Source organism: Aethalodelphis obliquidens, unplaced genomic scaffold (genome assembly GCF_003676395.1).
Source record: "Aethalodelphis obliquidens isolate GAN/ISIS:26980383/991018 unplaced genomic scaffold, ASM367639v1 scaffold7, whole genome shotgun sequence".
NCBI classification, from domain to species: Eukaryota; Metazoa; Chordata; class Mammalia; order Artiodactyla; family Delphinidae; genus Aethalodelphis; species Aethalodelphis obliquidens.
This window is the reverse complement of record NW_020837951.1, coordinates 737,530-753,804: the sequence shown is the minus strand read 5'-3', so window position 1 is coordinate 753,804 and position 16,275 is coordinate 737,530. Positions and strand designations below refer to the sequence as shown.

Here is a 16,275-nt window from a genome sequence, read left to right as displayed (position 1 = left end):
CAGGAGCCCACCGGCAGGAGGGGGCTCTGGCGGGGCAGCCCCAGGCCTTGGGCCTCCGGGAACCTCAGCAGGGGTGGGGCTCCAGATGTGCTGCACATGGCTTGGCCCTGGCTCCAAGCAGAGGCATGCGGCTGCAGAGAGGTGCCAGGAGAGGCCCTCAGGAGAGGGGTCCTCAGAACCCTCCTCCCCCCCGACAGGATCCAGACCTCCCAGGGGGGCCGGTCAAGGTCTTGGCTGTCCCTGGCTCAGTCTCTCCATCGGAAGCCACAGTGTCTCGTGGCTGAAACATCTCCTTCACTCACTGCGCCCTTTCTACACGTGCTCATCAAGTCATTCAACAGACGTTTGCCGAGCACCTCCTATGGGGCCAGAGGCACACCAGGCTGCGTGCATGCACAGCGAGTGAGGGATGCTCACGGACTCCAGGGCATGTGGGGGGACCCACCACCGGCCAGGGGAGAGCAGGCTTGTCAAAGGCTCCCCGGGTCAGGGGAGGCCCGTGCTGCCTCGTGAGAGGCAGCAGACAGACAGGAGAGCAAGTGCGGTACACATGCCCTGTGGAAAGACTCACAGTGCAGGAACAGGCATATCAGAGAGCCTTCGGTTGTCCTGACCAGAGGTGTCTACTCTCTTGACTTTCGTACTTGCTACTCTCTTGCTTTTCTTTATAGTTTTCCATCTCTCTAAATAATATATTGTGCTATTTCTCCTGGTTGTTTCTTTTTTTAGAATTTTATCTTTTATTTATTTTTGGCTGCGTTGGGTCTTTGTTGCTGCGTGAGGGCTTTCTCTAGTTGTGGTGAGCGGGGGCTACTCTTGGTTGTGGTGCGTGGGCTTCTCATTGCGGTGGCTTCTCTTGTTGCGGAGCATGGGCTCTAGGCGCGCAGGCTTCAGTAGTTGTGGCACACAGGCTCAGTAGTTGTGGCGTGCAGGCTCAGTAGCTTTGCGGCATGTGGGATCCTCCTGGACCAGGGCTTGAACCTGTGTCCCCTGCATTGGCAGGGGGATTCTTAACCACTGGGCCACCAGGGAAGTCCCTTTCTTTCTACTTTTTTTTTTTTATACTGGAATACTGTTCTGGGCTTTGCTTCTTTCACTCCCACTGTATTTTTGAGATTCAGCACGCTGGCTTGTGAAGCTGTAGATGGTCCGCCCCGTTGCTGCATCGTCCTCTGCTGTGAGTGTTGCAAAGCTCGCATTTCAGCTGTGAGTGTGTCGGGGGTCCTGGCTTCAGGCTGTTTTCACTAAGATTGCTCCTGTGCACATTTGCACGCGGGCAAGCCTTTCCCTGGGGAATAGCCTAGGAGCTGGTGACCAGAGCGCACCTGTGTGTGCAGGTTCACCTGCAAATAGCTGCACTGTTTTCAGGATGGTGGCGCCACCTGGCGATCTCAAGAGCACACACCACCATTTTGGTTGGTATTGTGCAACTCTTGGCTTTCTCTAGTTGCGGTGGGCAGGGGCTACTCTTCGCTGTGGTATGCAGGCTTCTCATTGCAGTGGCTTCTCTTTTTGCAGAGCACGGGCTCTAGGGCATGGGGGCTTCAGTAGTTGTGGTTCGCGGACTTCAGTAGTTGTGGCTCACGGGCTCTAGAGCGCAGGCTCAGTAGTTGTGGCGCACGGGCTTAGTTGCTCCACAGCATGTGGACCAGGGCTCAAACCCGTGTCCCCCGCATTGGCAGGCGGATTCTTAACCACTGCGCCACCAGGGAAGTCCTCTCTTTGAGCTTTTAATGTCATTTCCTTGATTACTGAAGAAATAGAGTCTTTCCTGTCTTCCATGAGGCATCTTTTCAAATCTTTGTTCATTCTCTAGGGATTGTTTATCTTTTCCTTATAGATCTGCAGGAATTCTTTATGTATACTGGGGACACGAGTCCTTTGCAGTGAAATCATAGAAGTGCTTGATTAGTCCAGATGTATCCATTTTCTGCTCTATCATTTGCTCCTTTTGGGTCCTGTACGCATAATCTACCATGAGGTATTTATCCACCGCTAATGGATTGGCATAATCTTGTTTAAAATATCCTGTTAGTGGGAATTCCCCAGTGGTCCAGTGGTTAGGACTCCACGCTTCCACTGCAGGGGGCACGGGTTCAGTCTCTGGTCGGGGAACTAAGATACTGCATACCGTGCAGCAGGGCAAAAAAAAAAAAATCCTGTTAACATCTACTTAATTTCTGCAGCATATGTTGTTATTTTTTTAAATTGCTCAATCATTTTATTTCTGCCTTTTATCTCTTTTATTCTTCACTATTCCAGGCAGATGCTTCTGCACTTCGTTAGTTTCCTCAATCAAGTCTTTGCCTTCATGGATGTTTTCTATAAAGTGTGTTTGTTTTCTATTTCACTAATTTCTGCTCTAACCTTTATTATTCTTACTCAAATATAACTTTATGTGAGCAGGAGTTTTCGTGTCTCTTTTGTTTGGATGTTCCCCAGCATCAAGAAAAGTGTCAGGGAATTCCCTGGTGGTCCAGTGGTTAGGACTCCATGTTCACTGCCAAGGGCCCGCATTCAATCCCTGGTGGGGAAACTAGGATCCCACAAGCCACGCAGCGTGGCCAAAAAAAATGTGTCAAGTACATATATATAGTCAATAAAAATATTTTAATATAATGTGTTATAATTTCTTTCTTCTATATTCTTTGTATTTATTTCTATTTCTTTTTCCAACTTCTGAAGTTCAATGCTTAATTCACTTCTTACAAGGCTTTCTTCTTTCCTGATGTATCTAAGTGTCTATATACATTTCCCTCTGGTCTCTGCTTTTGAGGCACACTCTTTTTATATTCATTTAGATAATTTTTTTTCATTTTCATTGTGATTTCTTATTTGATGTATGAATTGTTTAGATGTGGGTGTGGGTTTTTTCCTTTTTTAAATTTTTTTTTCCTGTTTTTTATTTTTTGTGTGTTTTTTCTTTTTTTCCTCCCCTTTTTTTTTTTTTGTTTCTTTTGGTTTTGTTTTTTGGGGGGAAGTGTGTGTGCTTTAATATCCAAAAGTCTGGGCTGTTTTCTAAGGTACCTGCATCGTGGTTGCATCATGTAGTCTGCATGAGAGCAATCTTCCGATATTTGTTGCATTGCCTTTTGGGCCCAGCATGTGGTCATGAATAGTTATAGATGCTCTCCGTGTGCTTGAGAAGAATTCTCCAATTAGTGAGTGTCTCGGTCTGGATTTGTCCATTAGATCAACATTACCAATAATGTTCAAATCTACTATATCCTATCAATTATCAAGAGATATATGTTAAAATTTCTCACTGTGATGGTGAGTCTGTCAATTTTTCTTTATAGTTCTGATAAGTCTTGCCGTATAGATAGACAGATTCTTTTAACATATCGTACAATAGCAAAGCCAAGGCATTGACACTGGTGCAACCTAAGGAGCGTGCTTCTCTTTCACTGGTTTTACTTGCACTCATTTGTGTGTGTAGCTCTCTGCAATTTTACCACACGTGTAGCCTTATGGGACCTCCACGGCAACCAAGAAATTCAATTGACCCATCCCCACGAGACCCCTCACACCGCCCTTCAGCCAACCCACACCCTCCATCTCCATAATCATGTTATCTCCCGGTTGGTTCATGCATGGGTCACACATAATGTACCCTTTTGAGATTGGCTTTCGCCACCCAGCATAATTTTCCTGAGGTGCATCCATGTTGCTGTGTTATCAATAGTTCCTTCCTTTTCATTGCTGATTTGTATCCCGTGGATGGACCATAGTTTCTTCAAACAGTCACCCATAGAAGGAAGGACATTTGAGCAGTGTCTAGTTGGGAGCTACTACCAGTGAAGTTGCTATGAACAATCATGTACATGTTCCTGCGTGAAAATAAGTCTTCGTTTCTCTGGGATGAATGCCCAAGAATGCAATCGCTGTGTGTATGATGCGTTAGGGTGCTCCAGAGAAAGGAAGGAGAACCGACAGGAATATACATATGGGGGTGGCAGGGAGGAGAGAGGGAGAGAAACAGATTTATGTTAAGGAATTGGCTCATGCGGTTGTAGGAGCTGGCAAGTCTGAAGTCTGCAAAGCAGGTCAGCAGGTTGGAACCCAGGGAAGACTGGATGCAGCAGCCTTGAGCGCAAAAGCAGTCTGCAAGCCGACTTCCTTCCTTTCGGGGTTTCTTAGTCTTTTCTCTTAAGGCCTTCAGCTGAGTGGACGAGGCCTACCCACACTATGGGGAACGATCTGCTTTACTCAAAGCCCACTGGAGTAAGCGTCAGTCGTATCGAAAACATACCTTCACGGCAAATTCTGTGTTTGGCCACAGGATCGGGCACCCTATCCTAGCGAAGCTGACACATGACATTAACCATCATACGTGGTGAGTCAATTTTATTTTATTTTATTGGTTTTTAAAAATAAATTTATTTATTTTTGGCTGCGTTGGGTCTTCATTACTGCGTGTGGGCTTTCTCTAGTTGCGGCGCGCGGGGGTTACTCTTCCTTGCGGTGCACGGGCTTCTCATTGGGTGGCTTCTCTTATTGTGGAGCACGGGCTCTAGGCGCACAGGCCTCAGTAGCTGTGACACTCGGGCTCAGTAGTTGTGGCACGCAGGCTTAGTTGCTCCGCGGCATGTGGGATCTTCCCGGACCAGGGCTCAAACCCATGTCCCCTGCATTAGCAGGCGGATTCTTAACCACTGCGCCACCAGGGAAGCCCCTCAATTTTAGTTTTAAAAGGAATTGCCAAATTATTTTCCAGAGTGGTTGCATCATTCGACATTCCCACCAATAATGTGTGGGTGAGCCAGTGTCATCTCCCCATACTCACCTGCACAGTGTTACCAGTGTTTCACGTTGGCCACTCTGATTGGGGCGTAGCCATTCTCACTGTAGTTTTGTTTTTTTTTTTTTTTTTTTTTTTGCGGTACGCGGGCCTCTCACTGCTGTGGCCTCTCCCGTTGCGGAGCACAGGCTCGGGACGCACAGGCTCAGCGGCCGTGGCTCACGGGCCCAGCCGCTCCGCGGCATGTGGGATCTTCCCGGACCGGGGCACGAACCCGCGTCCCCTGCATCGGCAGGCGGACTCTCAACCACTGCGCCACCAGGGCAGCCCTCACTGTAGTTTTAATTTACATTTTTCTAATGGCTAATGACATTGAACATTTCTTCACATGCTTATACGCCATCCGTGTGTCCGCCTTGGTGGAATGTCTGCATGTCTTTGTGATTTATATTTTGGTATTGGATGATGACAACTTTAGGGTTGCTATACCTTCCTGGTAAATTAAACATTTTATTATTAGATAGTTACTCTCTTCAACACTACTAATGTTTCTTGCCTTAAAATCTATTTTGTTTTATATTAATGCAACTCCTTGAGCTTTTGTTTTTTGGTGTCATACTTCAGGCGTGTCTCTTAAAACAGCTTATATCTGAATTTCTAAAAATCCAATCTGATGACTTTCACTAGAGAGTTTAATCCATTCACATATATTGTGATTACTAACATATCCAATCTTATTATGTGTTTTCTTTTTTAAAAAAATTATTTATATTTATTTCTTTTTGGCTGCGTTGGTTCCTCATTGCTGCGCACGGGCTTTCTCTAGTTGCAGCCAGCGGGGGCTACTCTTCCTTGCAGTGCGCGGGCTTCTCATTGTGGTGGCTTCTCTTGTTGCAGAGCACAGGCTCTAGGCGGGCGGGCTTCAGTAGTTGCAGCACGCAGGCTCAGTAGTTGTGGCTCGTGGGCTCTAGAGCTCAGGCTCAGCAGTTGTGGCGCACAGGCTTAGTTGTTCTGTGGCATGTCGGATCTTCCCGGACCAGGGCTCAAACCTGTGTCCCCTGCATTGGCAGGTGGAGTCTTAACCACTGCGCCACCAGGGAAGTCCCTTATTATGTGTTTTCTGATTTTTTTTTCTTGTACAGTTGAACTTCTTTTCCCTTTTCTCCCCCATTTCGCTGTCCCTCCCTTCTTTGGAAGGTATACACCGAATAGCAGTTATTTTATCTGGTTCTCCCAGTCATTGTAACATACATATTTAATAAAATAAAATATAAATTTAATATCTTTTCCCTCCTTATGATCAATTATACTTTATTATTTTAACACTTGATGAATTTTTAAAATTTACTATTAATTAATTAGGTTGCGCTGGGTCTTAGTTGTGGCAGCTGGGCTCTTTAGTTGCGGCATGCATGTGGGATCTAGCTCCCTGATCAGGAATCAAACCTGGGCGCCCTGCATTGGGAGCGCAGAGTCTTAGCCACTAGACCACCAGGCAAGTCCCTGAACAATTATACTTTAGAATTGTTTATCTCCAATCACTCCTCCCCATTTTTATGGCATTATTGACATTATTTGGGTCCTGTCCTGCTCTCCCACAAATCATCATCATTATTATAATTATTGTTACAACGGAGACAAGAAACGGCGATGTTTTGCCGACAGCCGTGTGGATGTGCTGTCTTGGAAGTGGGTCCTGCCTGTCAGTCGGCATCAGGGGAGACTGCAGCCCGGCAGATCATCTTCACCGCAGCCTCACACGATTCCAGGCCAGAGCCACCCAGCTCCTAACCCACAGAAACGGCAAGAAAATATGTTGCCTTAAGCCACTAAGTTTTAAGTTGCCTCGTTCTGCAGCCACAGATACTAACTCACCCCGGTCTACGATTCCTTCTTGAATTGTACCTTCTCGCTGAAATCCTTCTCTGGAATTTCCTTTAGTCAAGTGCTGTTGGTGGTAAACTCTCAACTTTGTACGAACATGTTTTTATTTTGCCCTCACCCTCAAAAGACAGTTTCTCGGGACGTGGGCCTCTAGGTTAATAATTACGTATAGAATCTCAGCCACTGACGGCATTTCGCTCTCTCTGGCCTCTGATGTCACTGCGGCAGCTCTTTTGTAGCAAATTGTTTTTCTGTTTCTGGATTCTTTAACAATTTTTTTTTCTGTTTATTTTTATTTTCTGTTTTTTTCTATAACAAACATCTATAAGCTACATAAAACACACATATGCAACCCCCAACTAAAATCCTTCCATAGCTCTCTAACAGAGCTCAGGAAAAAGTACAAACTCCATCCATAGCCCATCGTGCCCTGGCTCTACGCCTCCTGAACTCTTCCTCTTCTAAACCTCTCCATTCCTGGAATGACCCATGTGCTCCCTTGCCTCTATCTTACTCATCATCTGAGGCTTGGTTCAGGTATCCATTCACTTTTCAACTTGTCCAGGAAAGGTTTTCCCTGAACTGTCTCTTCACCCCTCCCCCAATAACCACACCTGCCCCCAACCCCACAGTAAAGGTTAGAGATGTCTCCCTCAATGTCTTTAGCAATCTTTTAAGAGAAAACGTCATTTCTTTTTATTCATCCTGGCTGGGATCCACTGGGATTCCTGGATCTGAGAATTGATATTTTTAGCCAATTCTGGAAAAATTTAAGCCAGTTTAACTTCATATATTGTCCCTCCTTCCCTAGCCTCTCTCTCAGGAAATCCAATCAGACAAGGAGCCCTCTCCCCCTTATCTTTCAAGATCCTCCTCTCGTCCATATTTCTCAACTCTAGTCTCTCTGGGCCGTGTTCTGGACCATTTCCTAAGCTCTGTCTTTCAATTCACTAAGTCTCCCTTCAGCTATGCTGAAATTTTCCATCTGAGGTCCATTTGAGTTTTAAATATATATTTAAAATATATATTTAAAATATATATTTATATATATATATCTTTATATATATTTTTTTTATATATTTTTTTTATATATTTTAAATTCCTGGTTCTATTAGACTCTTTTTCATGTTATCGGTCACCTTTATAGAAGAAAAGATTACACTTTTTTTTTAACAGAATAAGAAACTATAAAGACTATTCCTTGTCCGTATTTTCTGGGGTCTCTTTTATTTCTTCAGGCGTACAAAACACAGCCATTTTATGTTCTCTGATTATTGAATATCTGAATCTGCTGTTTCTGCTGGCTCTCATGGTAGATTCTTTCCTTGTGGGGTTTGTGAAAATTTTTTTAAGCTGGAGATGCTCATTTTCCTTGGAACTTGGTCTGTAGGAAATCCTTGAGGCCTGGTGGAGTTGCATTGCTCTAGAGCAGAGATGCTCAGCTAAGGGCAACTTTGCCCCCTGGCACTGGCAATGTCCAGACATTTTGGTCATCACAACTGAGTGTGTGTGTGTGTTGCTGGCATCTAGTGGATAGAGGCCAGGGGTGGTGCTAAACATCCTATGGGGCACAGACAGCTCCCCCAAGACTTAACGCGGCCCCAGACATCCCCCGTGCGTGGCTAAGAAACACTCGCTGCTCTAGCGAGGACGTTTGCTTCCACCAGCCGCCTGGGCCCCGCCAACCTGGGGCCACTCACAATTCTCCCCTTGGGGTCTCTAGGGCCGCACAGGCAGCCTGATTTCAGACTGCAAATGAATAGGATGCATTTTCCACCCTGCGTGGAAAGCCAGCGCCACGAGGCCTCTCCCTGAGTCGCGGGTTTCTTCCACACTCACCCTGCGGCTGAAGGGTCCGCCTTCTGTGGGCAGTACCCCTGGGGCAGACACTGGCTTCTGGTCCTGCCTTCCAAGTTCCGCGAAGACCTCAGGGGGAAAGCAGATACCCTCAGGGCAAAGGCTACCCCCTTTGCCGTTTCAGCCTCTGCCGGTTCGTTCCCTCTATATCCAAGGTGCAGGGCTGGGCAGGAGCCAGTCAGGTGAAGCAGGAAGTGGGTGTTCCCAGGGACGGAAGAGCACTTGCAAAGCCCAGAAACGGGAGAGCCCGGGCCGGCAGGGCTGGGGGCCGGGGATGTGGAGGCTGAACCCTGCTTGGGGCCTGGGTCTGCCCGTTTGTTTAGCATCTAAGGTCCGTGGGGAGGACCAAGCAGGCCAGCTTTGGCCCAGGCATGAATCCAGTGAATCCCCAACACCATGCCCTCGGGGCTCCCCTGGAACTGGACACAAGCAGAACCCCCTTCTTAGAGGACACCCTCCATCTGCTCCTGACTGAGGGACAGCCGCCTAGTCTTGAGCGGGGCAAGACGCTTTGGACCCCCGGGGCCAATCACCCACTGAACCTGCAGGTGTCCCAGCCCGCCCCAGGTTCCCCTACTCCGGGCCCCATCTGAGACACCACAGCGGGGCCTCCAAGGCCGCAGTCACCAGCGCATGTGGCGCCCTCTGCTGGCCACTCTTGGGAACGCAGCCTAGTGTGATCAGTGCCTTCCACTGGAGACCCCAGGTGGGAGGGGAGACACACCAGCTGCCAGGGCTGCCCAGATCTGGTGAACACGAGGGGGTGTCCCCCACTGTCCACTGACAGTGGCAGGAGCAGCTTCGGGCTGTGTGTTGGCATGATGGAGTCCCACCCCAGGTCAGGCCCCCAAGACCAAGATGGAGTCAATGTCTGGGGTCTCAGGACATCCTGGGGTTAGGGAAGCCCGGACTGGAAGGGAGGAAGGAGGGCGGTGCTCGGGCTGGCCAGGGCGCCTTCAGCCTCAGGGCTGAGTGCCAGGCCGCGAGGCCCCTCGTCCATGCCTGGGGCCGGCTAGATGAAGGTGGAGTCCAGGGGCCCAGCGTCCTGCTGGCTGAGGGCACGGGCCTCAAACAGCTGCTTGATGAGGGCGGACTTCTCCTGCTCCAGCTGTGTGATACGCTCGCTCTTGTCGGTCACCTCCTGGGCGGGCAGGAGGGCAGTCAGGGCCTGCCCGGCCTCCGGCCCCGGGCCACGCACCCCGCCCCCAGCTCACCTGGGTGAGGAGCCGGTTCTGCTCCTTCAGCATGAGGACGGTCTGCTGCTGCCAGCTGGGGACCGCGGGCGAGGCGGGCGCCAGGGCGGGGCCCAGGGGCCCTGAGGAGGACGAGGGCAGAGCCTACAGGAGGGCACGGTCAGGCAGGCCTGGCAGCCCTGGCACAGCCCCTAGGACAAGGGTGAGGGCGGCACCGAGCTGGTCTGGCGAGCACTCACCCTTCCGGCACAGGCCGCAGCCAGCAGCTCCCCCAGGCATCGGGCCACCTCCTGCACCTTGGGTAGCAGCTGCCCCAGCAGGCGGGGGCTCCCCTCAGCCCCGAAGCCCTGGGAGGAGAGTGGGGGAGGGGTGGTCAGAGCGCAGGCCGGCCAGGGTCAGCCCCAATGCCTCGAGGGGGGTCCCCACGGGTGGGGGGAAGTCACTGCTCTGAGCTGAGGGAGCCCAGGGGTGTCGCAGCAGGTGGGGAATATCACGGGGGGGGGGCGTGGCCCAGCATTCTAGGTGGAGGGACAGCCACTGTGCCCAGCTGGGGGTGCCCGGGTTTGGGTGGGTGATCACTGTGTGTGTTGGGCGAGGGCCACTCTGCCTGGGGCTGGGGGGCAGCCTAGCCTTGGACAGCATCACTCACGGCACTGGCCCTGCTTTGGCCCAGGCGGCGCTGGCGCTCCTGCACGCGCTGCAGCTGCTGCTGGTACCACTCCCGGCCCCGTGCCATCATCTCCAGGCCCTGCAGTAGCACCTCCTGCTCCTGTTCCAGCTCCTTCATCTGCTTCAGCTGCGACACACGGGCACGCGCCATGCCAACGGGCGTAATAGCGGGTGCCGCCTGCACCTGTCTATGTCCGCAACTCACCCAGCCCGCACAGGAACGGGCCCACCGGCCCGTGTGCGCACACCCGTACTCGCGTGAGCCCTCCTGCGCTGGGAAGCACAGCCCGCCTCCTCCTCCGGGGGGCCCTGGCCTTCCTCAGGCCCTCCACGCAGCCCTCCCCAGGGGAACCTTCCCCTCTCTTTACGGTGAGTGGTAGCCCCCGGCTGCTGGGCCGGCCTACCATAGCAGGGAAGCAGGCAGGGGCCAGCGCAGTGCTGAGGAGGGGGCCAAACGTTCCCCCTAAAGGACTTCCTGACCTGGCCGCGGGCCGGCCCGCAAGGGGATTCAAAGCAGGATGGGGAGAGGGGTTTAGAACTGCCGACGTTCCTGCCACAGAATCCGAAACCAGCTGTCCCCTCCCGGGCAGAGGGGTGGTCCAGCAGGCCATGTCTGGGGGCCAAGGCCAAAGCCAGGCAAGATGGAGAGCCCCCCAGAGCCCCCCGGGCCCTTACTCACCAGGTCGCAGTCCACACCGTTGGTGATGGTGTGTCTCCGACGTTCCCCTCGGGCACGGGGGCCCCACCGGGCGTCCCCCACGCCCAGCTCCCGGGCCCTGCAGGCCACTGCATCTGCAGCAGAGGCGAGGGCCTGGCTCACTTCCAGGCCTGCCAAGTCAAGCTTGACTCCCCCAGCCCCGCAAAGGCCCATCCCGGACCCCCTGCCAACAAAACCCAGCCATGCAGAGCCAGGTGTGCCGGCCTGCATGCCTCGGGATTCCTCAGCAATTCAGAACCTCCGCACCCTGCCGGTGCCAGGCTGGGGTCTGGGCCCCACTCGACCTCCACAAGCTCCCCTCACACCTGCCTTGGGGACAGCCGTGTGGCCGCTGAGGCTGCATGTTTGCACACACCCCACACACACGCCTCAGGTGTGAGCTCCCTGAGGGCAGGGGTTTCCTCTGGCTCATCTGTGCACACCCAGGGCCCGCACCTCAGGGGCTCAAAGGCTGCTAGGTAGGAGACAGCGAGGCGGCCTCTGGAGTCCACTCCTGTCTCCTTGCCCACCCAGGCCCTTTAAGGGTGACTGGAGTTCACGCAGGAGAAACGTGGGGCATGGGTGGCAGAGACCTGACTTCTCCCGGGAAGGTGACTGCAGCATAAAGTTAGTTCCCTGCGTGTGTGCACCAGCCGTGCCCTCAGCAGGCAACTCCTACAGCAAATGTGGCCAGCTGCAGTCGGCTGGGGGCTGGAAAGCCAGGTACTTCCCTGGGAGATCCTCCTGGAGGGCCAGCAGGCTTTCCTGGGGGATGGGGGCGTATGTGCAGGGCTGCCCAGGAGGGCAGGAGTGGGGTGCAGGTGAGGAGGGCACCCTCCACTGGCTCCCTAGCCCTGTGCCCCGCCCCGCACAGTGGTGGGCGGGTGGTGCAAGAAGGGGGCACAGGTATGCCTGCTAGGGGCACGCCCAGAGGACTGGCACCAGGTGGCCACACAGGCCACCAGCCAGCCCTGGCAGACAGGCTCCAGGCAGGCCGAGTTCACGTTCCAACCTGCCGGGCTGCCCGGCAAGCAGAGAAGGCACCGCGGGGGAAGGGGGACAGGACACCCCGGAACACCTGGGCTCATCTGCACTGTCAGGTCTGCAGGGCAGCCCCGGGACCCCCAGAGGACGGCACGCTGGACGCCCAGCGGCTGAGCAGCAGGCAGAGGCATCAGCACCTGTGTCTGGGCCTGATAGAGCAGCGGGTACTTATGGAGCCCAGGCCGGCCTGCTGTGCACTCTGAGCTCCGAGAGGGAACAGGAAGCGGGACCTGGGCCTCTGAGAGGGCTTGGGAAGCTGTGCGCATGGAGGCCTTTCTCCTCCCGGGGTGCTGGGGGCTCTTGGAGCTCAAGGTTTGGCGCCCAAAGAGTGTGCCACACGCCCTGGCTGGGCCTCTGCCTGCAAAAGGTGACAGCGAGAGCCCTGGCCTGAAGCCGAGAGAGGGACGGATGTGAACCCTGCCCCGTGGTGGGCAGCAGCCAGCTGCCCGACCCCGGACCTGGACCTCAGAGGGCTGCAGTGAGGGACCCCACGTCACACAGGGCACCAGGGCAAAGCCGGGGGGGACGACAGGACTGAGGCCGCCAAACCCCAAACCCACGGCTGATTTCCAGCTGTGCAGCCGTGTGGATTGCGCCAGCCCTGGACTCAGGCCAGGCACACGCAGAAGCCCACTCCCCCTACACACACCTCGGGGACAGGGAGGCTGGGCAGCGAGGCGCCTGCGTGCGGGAGCCCTCAGCCTCGGGTGGGCTGCTGGATTAGCTCACCAGGGAGGCTAGGGGGTCGCCGCAGCTCCAGCTGGCAGTCTCGGGCTGGGGAATATGTCCAAGCCTGGGCGGGGGGGTCCAGCGAAGCTGGCAGAGCGGTGGGCAGCACAGAAAGGGCTGGCAGCTGCCCGGGTGGAAGGCCTGCACCTGCACAGGCTGAATGGGCCGAGGGGCCCAGCCCCCGCCCACAGCCATAAAGCAGGTCTTGTTCCCAGGGCAGACTCTGGGGGACAAACAGGGGACCATTCAGCCATCTCCTGTCCCTGCCAAGTGGACCGGACGCCAGGCCATCCCCAGGGGCTGTGGTCGGTCCCTCCCAGGTGTCAGAGGTGCCACGGCTCCAGGCCTGGAAAACTGGGCTGGAGACCACACACCCCTCTGCCTTTTCCTGGCAGCTACGCCAGGTCCTCCTGCACCACCTCTGGCAGCTCCTGCCTGCCCTGGCCTCAGAGCGGGGCAGCGGGCCCAGGCCCCTTGGCGGAGCCGTCAGACTGAGAGGGACTAAAGAAGGCGGCAAGGGCCCTTCACAGTCTGGGGGTCCTCGCTCTACGCCAGTGAGAACTGCCTCTGCCTAATTCACCAGGTGAGCCCAAGGGCCCAGGTGTCCCCAGGTGTGGGCAGTTACTGGAGGTGGAGAGCCCCCTCATACTGGACAGGTTCCCCGGTGCCCCGCTAGGATTTGGTACAGAGTGGGTTCCTGGTGGGGTTTGCTGAGTCACCCACCAGCCCCTTGGCCCGGGTCCCTGAGCACACCGGCATGGGGACGAGGTTTCTTCCCCTCCGGGCCGCCAGGTGTGTACCAGGCTCAGAAGCCGATGAAGAGCTGTCCGCTCTTGTCCCCCCGCTGGGAGATGCTCGGGCAGCACCTCTTCGGTGCGCCGGCGAGGGGAGCTACGAGGCGGGGCCGGGGTCCGCCCCGCACTCACCAGCGTCCGTGTTCGGGCTCCGCTCCAGCGCCGCGCCCTGGGGCCGTTCGGGCTCCTCCGGGCCGGGCGCCGCCTCCGCCGGGCTGCACAGCTTCTCTAGGCTCCGGGCCGCGCCACCCGGACCGGCCGGCGGGGGGCGCGCGCCCAGGGGCAGGGGCTTCCTCTCCAGGACCGTCCGCGGCTCGTCGGCCGGCGCGAACACCAGGCGCTGCGGCGGCGGCGGCTGCCCCCCGGGCCGCGCCGGGCAGCCTCCTCGGGCCGGGGCGCGCGCCGGGGCCCGCGTGCCGCCGTCGGCGCTCAGCAGTGAGGTGCGCAGGCCGGCCACGAAGCGCTCGAAGGTCAGGTAGCCGCTGGCCGGGGCCACCTGGCGCAGGCCCTCGAGCACGCCGCGGGGCAGCTCGCGAGCGTCGGCGCCCTGCCAGCGGGACTCGATCTCGCGCAGGTGCACGATGCCGCGCCGCCGGTCGTCCAGGATGTCGAAGAGGGTGCGCAGGCTCTGCAAGAAGGCGCGCGGCAGACCCTCCGTGCCGGGCGCGGGCGCGGAAGGCGGCCCGCGGCCGGGCTCGGCCATTGCGGCTCCGGCCATGGGCGCCCGCCGGCACGCCTCGGTCCTCGGCCTGCCCCGGGCTGGTCCCCGCGTGGCCCAGAGTCCGTCCCCGCGCGCCCCGACGGCGGGCCCGGCGGCACGCAACCCGTCGCGACAATAGCTGCGACTTTTTGAATGGGCTTCCTCGCGTTGTCAGCGCTCATTAGCATTCGCGGCGGCCATTGGCCGAGGCTGACCCATCTCCTCTCCGATTGGCTGAGAGGCCGGCAGCCCGGTTTGATTTTCGAGCGGAGGGGTCGGAGCCTCGCGCGGAGGCCCCCGGCCAGTAGAGGGCTGGGTCCCCCAACTCTGCCTCCCTCCCGACCTCGCGGGTGGGGGAGGGACCCCTGAGCGGCCCCCTTATACTTCCCAACCCCCACCACACCAGCCCTCCCGCCGCGGTTCCGCCCTTGTGGGGTTTGGCCGCCCAACCCACCTCCCAAGGGCGGGGCCAGGCGCCCTGCAGAAAACCTGTCCCCAGGTGGCCTCCTGGGATATGGATGGGGAGCACAGCCCTCCTGACACCCACCTTCCCCCTCTAGCTCCCCGGGCGCTCTTCGCTGAGGGTCCCCCGGCGCAACCCTGGGGCTCCTTTCTCTTGCGCCAGGCGGGCCCCAAGAGGATTGTGGGCTCCAGCCAGCTGGGCGCTTCCCCTCACAGAGGCCTCTCTGTCCCCACGGCTGCTAGCTTTTCCTCTGGCCCCTGGGGATAGCCTGGCCTTTCCTGTCGGCTGCAGGACAAAGCCACGTTTCCCGTGTCCCCAGATTCCCGTCTGCTCGCAAGGTCCTCTGCTCCGGCCCCTTACTCTGGCTGGTCACTTCCTCAAGCTGCTCCTAGGGCTCTCATGGCCTCCTCAGGCCAGCTAGGCAGCCGTGTGTACCGCCGCCACCACTGCCTCTGGCTTCATTTCTAGCCAGGATGTGGTCACTCCATCTGGTCAGTCTGGGAGGGGACAGGGCTTAGCCTGCAGTCCAGCTCTGGGAGGCCATCTCAGGACCAACCGGTGGAACCCCTCCCCCAAACCAGGGAAGTACCCCCTGGGACCCCTGCCTTCACCACAGCCTGTCCTCAGACCCTGCCCTGCTCCCTCCCCTCCCCTGACAGTTTTCCACATGCAGCTGGCACCTTGCCACTGAACACTGCACATGTGTTATCTGCTGCTTCAGAAGCAGACTGTCCGCCTTCAGGGGTAAAACAGCAAAGAGTCGCCAAACACCTCCTCCAGACAGGCTGCTGGCACAGGGCTCGGCTCCACCCTCTGGCTGGCCTGCCTACCTGGGTCTCTGTGTCCTTGGGCCCCAGGCACTGGTCTGTGTCTCGGGCTGTAAGGGCAGCTGCCCTGGCCAGGGAGTGTCCTGGGTCCATTTCTCCCCTGGGGTTACCCCTCAAAGTGAGGACTCTTTTGTGGTAAGGAATCTGGGGGTTACCTAGAAAGCTGTGAGCCTGGAGTCACCCCATGGAGACTGGTCCGTCCCTGTCTTCCCAAAGTGTCAGGACCAGCCAAAGTCCCAGGGGGCATTCAAGCCATTTGTCCTACAGTTCATCTCCCCCCTCCTTCTCTGCTTCCAGCAACACCCCCCCACCCCACTCCCCTATCCTTAGGGTACCAGCATTCCCTCACCTCTGGGCCTTTGCACTTGGTGGCTTTCCTACCAGGAACACCCTTCCTGTTTGCTCCTGGCTGCGCCCTGTGCTCTCTGGAAGCAGGGCCTGGTCCTCAGTGGGGCTCCGTGGAAACCACCCTGGAGGTCGCAGCAGAAAGAGCATCTTTGTGTGGGATGCCAAGCCAGGGCGAGGCCTGTGCGAGGGGGAGGCCTGGGGACAGCTCTATGGGGGTCAGTGCGGGTGTGGAGGCCGGCGGCCGGCGGACAGCGGACAGCGAGTGGTACTGCTGCCTCTCAGGGCCACGTGGCCAGCGGGACCCAGACGAGACTAGGGCCCTCGTGAGC

General features: G+C 56.3%; 1 protein-coding gene across 3 annotated transcripts; it reads right to left on the bottom strand.

Moving 5' to 3' along the window:
* Positions 1 to 6,182: 6,182 nt before the first annotated feature.
* On the bottom strand, positions 6,183 to 15,263 carry SAPCD2 (suppressor APC domain containing 2). 3 transcript variants are annotated; one of them, XR_003432385.1, is made up of 6 exons: positions 13,741 to 15,263; positions 11,024 to 11,136; positions 10,325 to 10,471; positions 9,915 to 10,022; positions 8,465 to 9,819; positions 6,183 to 6,528 (listed from the first exon to the last, which is right to left on the bottom strand). XR_003432385.1 is itself a non-coding variant. In XM_027104227.1 (6 exons), exons 1-6 carry the CDS (start codon positions 14,324 to 14,326, stop codon positions 9,495 to 9,497), a joined length of 1,206 nt encoding a protein of 401 aa, XP_026960028.1. In that variant the 3' UTR covers positions 7,730 to 9,494. The 3 variants fall into 3 exon arrangements, 2 of the variants coding, with proteins under 2 accessions (XP_026960027.1, XP_026960028.1); XM_027104227.1 differs by lacking the exon at positions 6,183 to 6,528 and having other exon boundaries at positions 7,730 to 9,623; positions 9,697 to 9,819; positions 13,741 to 14,326; XM_027104226.1 differs by lacking the exon at positions 6,183 to 6,528 and having other exon boundaries at positions 7,729 to 9,819.
* Positions 15,264 to 16,275: the final 1,012 nt, after the last annotated feature.

Coding starts and splice junctions, on each gene's coding strand:
- SAPCD2 (XM_027104226.1), bottom strand. CDS start 14,326: ATGGCCGGAGCCGCAATGGCCGAGCCCGGCCGCGGGCCGCCTTCCGCG. Junction 11,137..13,740: donor GAGCCCGAACACGGACGCTG/GTGAGTGCGGGG, acceptor CCTCTGCTGCAG/ATGCAGTGGCCTGCAGGGCC. Junction 10,472..11,023: donor ACGGTGTGGACTGCGACCTG/GTGAGTAAGGGC, acceptor CGTGTGTCGCAG/CTGAAGCAGATGAAGGAGCT.